This window comes from Epinephelus moara, chromosome 8 (assembly GCF_006386435.1).
Source record: "Epinephelus moara isolate mb chromosome 8, YSFRI_EMoa_1.0, whole genome shotgun sequence".
Classification (NCBI taxonomy): domain Eukaryota; kingdom Metazoa; phylum Chordata; class Actinopteri; order Perciformes; family Serranidae; genus Epinephelus; species Epinephelus moara.
This window is the reverse complement of record NC_065513.1, coordinates 1263608-1274266: the sequence shown is the minus strand read 5'-3', so window position 1 is coordinate 1274266 and position 10659 is coordinate 1263608. Positions and strand designations below refer to the sequence as shown.

Below are 10659 nucleotides of genomic sequence, written 5' to 3'. Positions count from 1 at the left end.
CAAAAAGCCAGCACAAATACCAAACTTAATAAAGCAAAAAAGTAAGAAAACCGAGAAAACAAGCAGGAGCGACTGCAACAGGCTGCACGCGCGGGCGCATGCGCACTAGTTATCTCTTACCTTCTCTGTCCCCCCTTTGCGCTTTTTATTAGTTGGCTCCATTTGTGCATGTAGCTTCCTTCTCACTTTTCTTCGTCGCTCGTTATGTCCTCTCTCACTCAAGATGTTGTTTGGGGGGGTGGGGACTAGTAGGATGGGGCGGGCCGTGATTGGCCAGTGTTTAGATGAGAGACAAACCAGTGGGCCCATCACCTCTCTGCTCTGTGGGCCGACCAGCCAAAAACCAAAATAAATTTTAAAAAAAGAAAAGAAAAGAAAAAAAAATACTCCCGATGGCCAATCCATCCCTGGCATACAGTAGTTTGTTAACTTGTCAAGCTTTGTTGCTATCTGGTAGCGTCAGAAGCACTGTCTCTAGTCCAGCCATGCAGACGGCTAGGTGAAGTAAAAAGATTCAGGCATGTAAAACTTGGCCATGCCGCTGCTCCAAACTTCTCTTTCTCTCAGTCAGCTGGACGAAAAAGGGTCACTTCTGTCATGAAGTTTACTGACTCATGTTCTTGAACTTGACCATTTACTGAACATTAGCACAGTCTATCACAAACAGACGAGCATGCAGCTTCTCGGACGTGTATGTCTTAGCTCTTTTACACACCTACTATGCTACTCAGAAACCCTTGTGTGTGAATCCTAGTGGTCATAGCGACCTCTAGTAAGTAATCTAAATAATGATAAAGCTACATCAGTCTATAGATTTTCTTTTTAACCAAGCACTGTTTACAGGTTGATGACTTAACCCAGAGTAGATGAAACGCTTGCTTCATGCTGTACATGTATGTGTGTCTGTTTAAATGCATAAGAGCAGCAGATGTACTTTTCTGTGAACTGTAGTTTCAATGCATGATTATTATGCACTCTCTGTTCTGTTTCAGATTAAAGGATAGGTCTGTATTTTTGATGTAAATTTCCCTCTTTGTGCTTCCACAGTGTTTCTTTGCTGTGCTACAGTGGAGGGGTAGTAGTACCAAACAGGAATATTACATTTAATCTAAAAAACAGGCAACTACTTTCAATGCTCCATTCTGTAATCTTGTAAAAACCTGCCGGTTCACACCAATGCAACTAGATGAGACAGTGTATCATCTCTATGCAACGACTCTGTGTACATCTGTTCTGATTTTCAGCTTTTAAGGCTTATTTTGTGGCTGAATATAACTTGCAGCTTTTTAAAATGTGAATGAGGGTAGTGATAGTAAGATACTGGCTACAGTTGGATTTGTAGTTGTGATGAAATGGCAAAAACCAGAAACAAAACAAGCATCAGATGGACTGTATTCAGGGACGGTTTTTGCTATGGGCAATGTGGGCGACCGCCCAGGGCGCAATCTATGTGAGGGCGCATGAGCACCCTCCAAAAAAAAAAAAAAAAAAAAAAAAACTTGCCAGTTTTCTAGACTACCGCTCATTTCCACATCAAGTTAGTGCAGTGGGCGTTGGGGCGCCCCTATTATCACGTTTCAACCAGCAGCAGAAAGGAAAGGCGAATCCTGGCGGTTGTGGGTTGAACGGGGGTCACAGACAGGAATACGGCGGAGGCTCATAGTGTAAATAGTAAAACTAGCCAGGACCGCCTCTGACTGTATTCATAATTAATACATTACAATTAAAATAAACACAAGAAGTTTGTGCTCTAGAGAAAGGATCAGCACTCAGTGAATAACCTTCTAAGCCCTATGATAAGCTATTATGGCAAGGCTTAACTATACAGACCAGTGAGCAGTGATAACTAACATGTCTTTGGGGTCATCGGGTGGGAACCTCCTTTCACCAGTGTTTCGCCTAGTTGGTCCCACGACACCTCCAGGAGGCTAGACAGTGATCTCTGGCGTCCCAGAGACACTCCTCTAATGCCAGGTCTCACTGCTCTCCTCACCAACCCAACAACCTCCTTTACCTTACATACAGATGGCTTTCTCAGACCAAACAGCACTGCCACCTTCAACAAAACCAAGCTCCAGGTAGCGACAGTGCTGATACTACCTTTCCTAGCACATTCACCATACTCTATTTCACACGCTACATAGCATAACTCCAATATAAACTAAAGTTAAAGGAGATAAATCAACTAACAGGATCAGCAAACACACTCACCTTGCAGCATAGTCTCAAAAAAAGGGATTCAAATAGGCCACTCCCACACTTAAATAACCTTCCTCTTCCTGGATTTTCTCCTGAGAGGACTGATTGGTGGATCTCTCCACCTGATCTCAAGGAGTTATGTACCCTGCTTCGTAGTTCCCCCTGCTGGCCCCCAATTGACATTATTTCTTCTCTTATAGATCCACTGGCTAGCTCTGGCTGCTTCATCTGACATTTCCTTCACTGTCTTCCTCAAACTCTGTCCCCGCACTCCAAGTTCCCCCAGGAGCGAGACAGCTGATATTGCTATGAATCCCCTACACCCCACTTCCACTAGACAGATCCTAGTTTTCCATCCTCGCTGCTCAGCTTCTGCTCCTAAGTCTGCATATCTAAGCTTTTTTCTTTCATAGGCTTCTTCCGCTGAGTCTTCCCATGGAACTGTCAGCTCAATGAAATAAACTATCCGTTGACTCACTGACCACAACACTATGTCAGGCCTCTGCTTGGTACAAACTATTTCCTGGGGAACAACAAGCTTTCCCCCTAAATCTACTTGCATTTCCCAATCACAAGCACCTTCTAGGCAGCCACACCCTTGCCTCCTTACTAACTTATCCCTTCTGTATTTCTACCCCTCACGGACAAACTGAATTGCTAAACTCCTATTCTTAACACCTTCTGAATTTACCTGTCTTCGTTTCCCTTCGATGCCTGCAGCTAAACATTTCAACACCTGGTTATGTCGCCATGTATATCGGCCTTGTCAAAATATGCTTTAAGGTTGCGGTACCTGAACAAAATAGGCATGATGGGTCCCCATTTACCCACAGTTTTAGGTTCTGGGGGGTCGGTAACAGCCCCTACCAGGAATCTAATATGATTCTCCTCCATACTCCACAGGTCCCTCCAACTAATATCACTAACAATGATATAAATAACCAGTGCCAATAAATCAATCAATGAAAATAAGTGTGTATGGGGGTGCATAAGCACATACAGTGAGCAGCAGCAGCAACCCTCTTCAGCGGTCATCTTGACTTGACCAGTGAACCTACAAGCCAATTGGCTGTTGAAACAGGTGATGTGCTTTACGTTCTAAAACCAGCCGCCAGTGATTTGTCCAGCTGAGTTGCAGGTGACACCATCAGCTGGCTTGAGTCAAGATCAGACCGACCAGTTCACACTGCTGCAACTTTTCTCTGCAATACTCTACAATGGTTTTGTCTCATTTTTAAACTTTGGCCTGAGCAGGGCTTTAAAAAGATTTTACACAGAATGAGGACTGTGGGTTTTATACCCCCATCATATACATTGAAATGGCTTTAAGAAACGATCTGTCTGCGGCCATATGGGCAGGACAACTACAGCAACCAAAAACTCTTTCAGTGTACACATGTCAGTATTGTTTTAACATAGATTCAAACAAATTGTGACCCTAGTGCCCATTAATGTGTGTGTCTTTGATGCACTCAGGCATGTCAGCTGCAGATGCATTCATTTGGATTAGGCCAGTTTACTTTATCACATTCTCTCTCATATGAGACTTGATTCTGATTTTTATCAGCTGCTGGAATCAGGATGGGTATACTGCGAATGTCGTCTTTATGCCTAAACCCAGGACCCAACTTCATATAGAATTACAGTTCTGATGTAAAATATTTCACAAAGTTTACAAATGCAGAAACAAACTGGGAACAAGGACATCACTAAATGTATAAGTGATTAGAACATCAACACAGTGGAATCTTTTTTGTTTGTTTGTATGTTTGTTTTCAGAAACAAACCACATTCATCTGTTTGGTGATTGAATCTTTGATGCATCCTAAATGTTTTTCCACCTGGGTCTTGTATGATTTTTCTCAAGCATACTAGTTAAAGGGGGTCAGCATGTCACCACAGTGACATGTAACCAGCTGAGGTAACTTTTGAATTAATAATTCCACCCTGATAAGGATGTGTTTATCAGTGGGTGATAAGAGTATTTGGTTGGTAAGGTCTTGGTGCCTCGTCTGTGTCTAACAGGACAGGCTGCTGAACCTGAGCTTCCTGAGGCTGTTCAGAGCCGCTCGGCTCATCAAGCTGTTAAGACAGGGCTACACCATCCGCATCCTGCTGTGGACCTTCGTCCAGTCCTTCAAGGTGCTTACACACATTATCACATGCTCACAAATGTGCACTTTCACACACCCATACACAGTAACTTGTGGGACGGCTGCCAGACCAAATAGTACAGAGTGTGGACTGGTAACTAGAGGGGTGCCAGATCATTTCCTGCTCAGGGTGCCTCATCACTCAAGCATCTCAACATGCAAGCCTTTGGGTCTTGCTAGTGCATATTAATATGTGTGTGGTTATCAAGAAGTAAATACGTTTGTTTTTTCTCTTCCCTGTCCCTTAGGCCCTGCCTTATGTTTGCCTACTGATTGCTATGCTGTTCTTCATTTATGCAATTATTGGGATGCAGGTGGGTGATGCTACTCTGCTGTCGTCACAGAGGCCGTGATATTAATATAGTGGTTTAGTTGTTGTGGCCTGAATGTGAAAAACATTATTTTGCACATTGCTAAGACAAATCCTTTTCCATCAATGTGTCTCTGGTGTAGGTGTTTGGCAACATTGAGCTGAATGAGGACACAGCGATCAATCACCACAACAACTTTCGTACTTTTCTCCAAGCTCTTATGCTGCTTTTCAGGTAAAAGAAGTCACAGACATTACTGCTTCATAATAAAATCCCATATATACCTATATATGTATATATATATATATATATATATATATGGGATTTTATTTATTATATTATTATTTAGCAGTAATGTCTGTGACTGTTTCTTTTCTCCAACTTTAACATTGATTGTTGCTTATGTAATCATGAATATTTAATATTATAGAGACATATCTAAAATATGAAAGTTTTAAGAGGCTTTAAGTAAGACATTGTTAAAGCAACATAAAACATTTGCCAACCAAATTAATTTTGCATCAAGCACACTTTCCTACAAAGCCAACCTCTGTTGAGTCTACATTATCTGACTTTCTCTGCAAGTCAGTCAGAAGTAATTACATTTTCCCTTCACTTTAGAAAGCAGCACAGAGTACAACCATGTCTGTTTAATGTTGTTAAACCTTAACCATGGACCTGCAAAATGTTGCCAGTCCTTTATGTCTCCTCTCTGTTTGTCTGTGATTTTCTGTGCATCAGGAGTGCAACTGGCGAGGCCTGGCATGAGATCATGTTATCGTGTTTGAGTCATCGAGCCTGTGACGAGCGATCAGGGTCCCATGGGAAAGAATGCGGCAGTGACTTCGCCTACTTCTACTTTGTCTCCTTTATCTTCCTCTGCTCCTTCCTGGTCAGCACTGAAACACTCCTACTGTTATGTAGCCACTCTAACTGTTGGCCTGATTTATTCTGTCAGATGTGACACGTTGGCTTTGCAGAAAAGCCCAGGTTGTTGAACACTTGCTACTGACAAACTCAAACTCAAACTCAAAATTCCCAATGTCAGGGCGTCGGTGGCTTAGTGGTTAGAGCACATTCCCCATGTACAAGGCTGTTGCCGCAGCGGCCCGGGTTCGACTCCAGCCCGTGGCCCTTTGCTGCATGTTGCTCCCTCTCTCTTTCTCCCCCTTTCGCACTTGTCTGTCCTGTCAATTAAAGGCAAAATGCCCCAAAAAATATCTTTAAAAAAAAAATAATAATTCCCAATGTCATTATTAGATGACTTATTAGATGATTTAATCAGGAGAGAGAGAACTCCACAAATTTATCTTCTGTTTGAGTGGCGAGACTGTGAGACCCATCTACTGACCAAACACTTCCTATCAACTGCTCCCGTGGAGGCATGTTGTTGTCTCCATCAGGAATAATTCCTGACAGAGAGGTCTCTCTGATGATGTAAGCAATGCGCTCATCTGCAGCTGTGACAAGGAAGAGCCTCCTCCCATAGCTGTTGTGTTTTTTGTGTGTACTTGAGCATTTTGGCATCAAATTTCATATTGAACCATATTTGTTAAACTTCTTGAGTCATTCTAGGACATGGAGTTACCATCACGCGTTACCTCCTTCCACGCCTTTGATTTTCCTGTCGCTGTCACAGCACTAATAATAAAATAATGAAATATAATATATGTAAAATAAAATAAAATTAAATATTTTTCTCAGCTCCACTAACTGGATTACTGGAGCTTGATTGCTAGTTTATTCAGTTTATTTAAATTACATATTTGTCTCATCATGTCTTCTTTTAAGCCATGCCTCTTTTGTGAAGTGGTTTACTGTATACTCAGACAGAGCAAGATGTTATACCAGTGGATGGTGCAACCTAGCTAAATGCTAAAATATAAGTCTCTAGCTGTGGATCCTACAGCTCTCTGTTCCCTCAAAAGTCAGCACTTTAAAGATGGTTGCCATTGTTTAGCGGCACAACTTGAAATTCGCCAAGTCAAATTTGACACAAAAGATTAATGCAGATTTGCTCTGAGATGAATTAATACATTCCAAATGACTGTTTAAATGTTGCTGTGACTGGGCTAAATCACAGGCGTAAACTCTGTTCCAGATGCTGAACCTGTTCGTAGCAGTCATAATGGATAACTTTGAGTACCTGACCAGAGACTCCTCCATCCTGGGGCCTCATCACCTCGATGAGTTCATCCGGGTTTGGGCCGAGTACGACCCAGCTGCATGGTATGTTCACGCCTCCCTCTGGGCCCCAGAGAGTAGCATACAAAGTAAAGTGGGGGAAACTTTGCTCCTCTCTTCCCTGTTTGTGAATAAGGTGGCTAAGTGAGGCCTTATGCACAGCCCTTGTTCCTATTGGTTGTTGTATGCAGTCAGCCCACTAATGATAATTGTTTTATTTCAAGCTGTCTTGAACTTTTGTTTATTTATGTGCTTGTTCTTTTCCACAGTGGACGGATTTCCTATAAGGATATGTACAATTTGTTACGCGTTATCTCACCCCCCCTTGGCTTAGGGAAGAACTGCCCTAATAGGGTAGCATACAAGGTTTGCAAATACCAGACATTTCTGTCACTAGGGTGCTTTGTGTACTTCTATGCCAAAAGACCTTTAACTGAATGGCTGTGCACCAATGAAATCGCCTTTACACTAGCATACACCCCTCCAAACTGACTGGCTTTGGTTGATGATGCCGGAGTGGAAACAAAGCTTTCAAAGCCACGGCATTGTCAACATGCCGCCTGCCATCCTTACTTTCCCTGTCTGTAAGTTTTGGATAGCAGACACAATTTACATCCCATTTGTATTAGTTTAAACCCTCAAAAGTCTTGAAAGAAATTTGATCTCTACATTTGAGTGTCTAAGGATAGGATGGTATGCTGTACAGATTGTAAAGCCTTGAGGCAAATTTGTGATTTTATAATATTGGCCTAGTAAAAGTAAAAATTTATTTGACTTGACATTCAGATCTTTAAAAGATCAGATCAAAAGCCTTATGAAGAATGTAATATGATATTTTTATGAAGATGTCCACCAAAAGGAAAGCCAGGCTATGCTAACCAAAGCTTTGCCTGGCATTGAAATCTTTGTCTCTGTGCACCCTGTTTGAAGTACCAGTGGGATGTTTGCTAGCATGCTAAGGCTGACATCCCAGTTACAGTGCTGTCATTTCTCTTCCCTCCCATCAGCATTCTGTGTGTTGGATCAACCCATCTTCCCTTCTTCTCTCCCCTCCTCCCCTCTCCCACCAGACTCACTATTTACCATCCCATGTTTCCTGTCAGGGATCCTGAGCTCCACAGCAATGCATCCCTGTGCCCCGACTCAACTGCGGGGGATGACATCCATCTTACATCTCACTCTAGGAAATCTAATAACAGATTTCTGTCTTTCCTTTCCATTATTCTCTTGTTTTGTTGGTTTCTTCCCTTTGTTCCTCCTCCTCTAACTCCCCATCCTTCTCTGTTTGCATTTTGTTTATTTTTGATTTCCTACCCTGTGAAGTGGCCGTATCAAGTACCTCGATATGTATCAGATGCTGCTCCACATGTCCCCACCCTTAGGTTTGGGAAAGAAATGTCCGCCAAGAGTCGCCCACAAGGTAGACCCTCCTCTTCCTCCATCTTCCCTGTGCTCAACAATCTTTCTCCCATTGGCGTGACCACAAGCCAAAGTGTGTGTTTTGCAGTTTTCCCACGTTCCTTCTCTTTGTTTTGCTAGCTCCCTGATATTTTTTTGTGTAAGGCCCTACTTCATCCTTACTGTCATTACTGTTTCTTAATAACATAGAGCTTAACTAAGCAGACTTAAAGTTATGGTAATTAACATATTATGTTTATGGAAGAAATTTGCTCCCTTATGACATATTATTATTACTATTATCATTTTCTCCTTTAAATGGTAAGCCCTAGCAGGAGTTTTACTTTGTGGAGCAGTGTGTGTGTGTATGTGTGTGTACGCACGCACATGCAGGTGGGTGCGTGTATGTGTGGCTTCTACTGCTTTTCTGTGGGAGTAATATGTTGTATGTGTGGTGTCACTGGTTCTGTCTCTGCTGCCCATTCCCTCTCATTCTTTTTCTCATCTCATCTCAGTCTATCCACTGTTGGAACGATTTGTGTGTACTTATGCGTGTGTGTGTTTGTCTGTGTGTTAGAATGTTAGTCCTGCACAGCATTGACAAAAATATGTCAATGTGATTTTTTATTTTATGTATTTATTTCTTTTGTGGTTATATTTTGATTAAGAGAAATGAGAAATAGACCCTATTTCCACCTGATATTAACATGTGATCTGTCTCTGGATATCTCATCTGAATCAGGAAAACCACATGAGAATACTATCACCATCATCAACATCTAGCAATGGTCAGGCTACACAGGTCTTAGGAGCATGGTTTGCTCAACAAGTTGTAAGTAAGTTCCCCTTATTATACCTCTTCCTGCCTTCTCAAAGTTCACATCAAAAAACTCAAGACTACTTCTTCCTCAGGAAATAAAATAATAGGATTGTTAATCCAGTGACATATCAAGAGACTCTTGAGGAACAGCTATGGCCTGTGTGACCAGGGTCACATGACTGACAGGGACAGTTGAGCTAGCAGCAGTCCTGGCAAGCTTTTCCACTGGCTGTGATTAGTTTCTTAAATTATTGAGTAACATTCGCCTCATTAAGATAAGTTAAGGCAAGACTTTTATTGATCCCAATAGGGAAAAATAGCTTTTTGCAGCAAATGCCTTTCATGGATATATTGTGTGTATGCCATAGACTGTAACAATAAAGGATGTAGCTACCATGACATCACCCATTGGTTTGTGAACTCCTGTTTTGAAGCCTTGGGGTCAGCACTTCGGCTGTTGCTATCGTGTTATGTGTTATGGAGCCAGAAGTGGCCATTGCTGGGTGAGAGGGTGGAGCTGTGGAGGAGCGAGAGGTGGATCTGACTGAGAAGCCATGGACGCTATCAGCAGACAGCCTGTCACTCAAAGAGGCCCGCCCTTAATTATATGTCCCTTTAAGCTTTTATAAAATGTAAATGGGTGAGTTATATAAAAATTCTTCCCACTGTACAGTCACATGAATGTTGAAATTAGCTATAGAAACCAAAACTGTTTTTATACCAGGCTGTAAACATGTTTATTTCTGCTGTAAAGTTGGGCATTTTAACATGGGGCTCTATGGGGATTGACTGACTTCTGGAGCTAGCCTCAAGTGGTTGTTCAAAGAACTGCAGTTTTTGGCTATTCTATGCTAAAGTGTTTCTCAGCCCTGGACGTTGCCACTTCGTATGTGCCTCTTTCATTCCAATTAAAGCTCACTTTTTGGCATGTGCCAGAAAAAGTTTTCCACTTCCACTTTTAGGGACCATAGAGTTTAACCATTAGACTGCCCATGAACATTTTCAGTTCAAGCTCTTTGAGACTTTTTTATTTGACCCACATGTTCAAATTCTGTTATTATTGTGACATTTAGAAAAAAGCCTTTTTTTTTTTTTGGCCTTGATCTCGGTCTGTCACGTGACCTTTGCCTCTCACATTTCTTGTTGTGATCCACCATGTTTGTTGATAAGTCCACCAGCTCTGCCTAACCATGTTGAGATCTACTCACAGTGTTAGTGGAATTGAGGTGATAATACCAGGTGTAAATGCAAAGGTCTGTGATCAGATGTCATTATCAGATCACAAATGCAGTTGCCGATTGCATGCTAATACGAGGTGTAAATGGGATCATATGAAGTCCGTGTGGACACAGTGTAGCGTATCCGTCACTCTTCTATTAGGCTGGTATGGTAAAAGGAAAAATTTGTTTTAAGTAAAATATACAGTCATTCAAGCAGTCTGTCTCAATCAGCTGCTGCACTTTTGATATTTCTAGCTGTTTGTACTGTTGTTTTTTCTAATTGTGCGGCCTGTGGTTGTATGTGTGTGTGTGTGTGTGTACATGTGTAGGTGAGTGTTTGACCACGTGCAAATGGGTGTAGATATACAAGTATA

At 41.9% G+C, this 10659-nt stretch overlaps 1 protein-coding gene across 1 annotated transcript in view; it reads left to right on the top strand.

Annotated features, from left to right (window-relative positions):
* Positions 1-10659, top strand: part of cacna1ba (calcium channel, voltage-dependent, N type, alpha 1B subunit, a) — a 783270-nt gene that overhangs the window by 614412 nt on the left and 158199 nt on the right. The window contains exons 38-43 of the mRNA XM_050050840.1: positions 4225-4341; positions 4601-4666; positions 4806-4897; positions 5405-5555; positions 6765-6892; positions 8171-8267. Coding sequence (XP_049906797.1) covers positions 4225-4341; positions 4601-4666; positions 4806-4897; positions 5405-5555; positions 6765-6892; positions 8171-8267 — 651 coding nt within the window. The remainder of the gene's footprint in view (positions 1-4224; positions 4342-4600; positions 4667-4805; positions 4898-5404; positions 5556-6764; positions 6893-8170; positions 8268-10659) is intronic.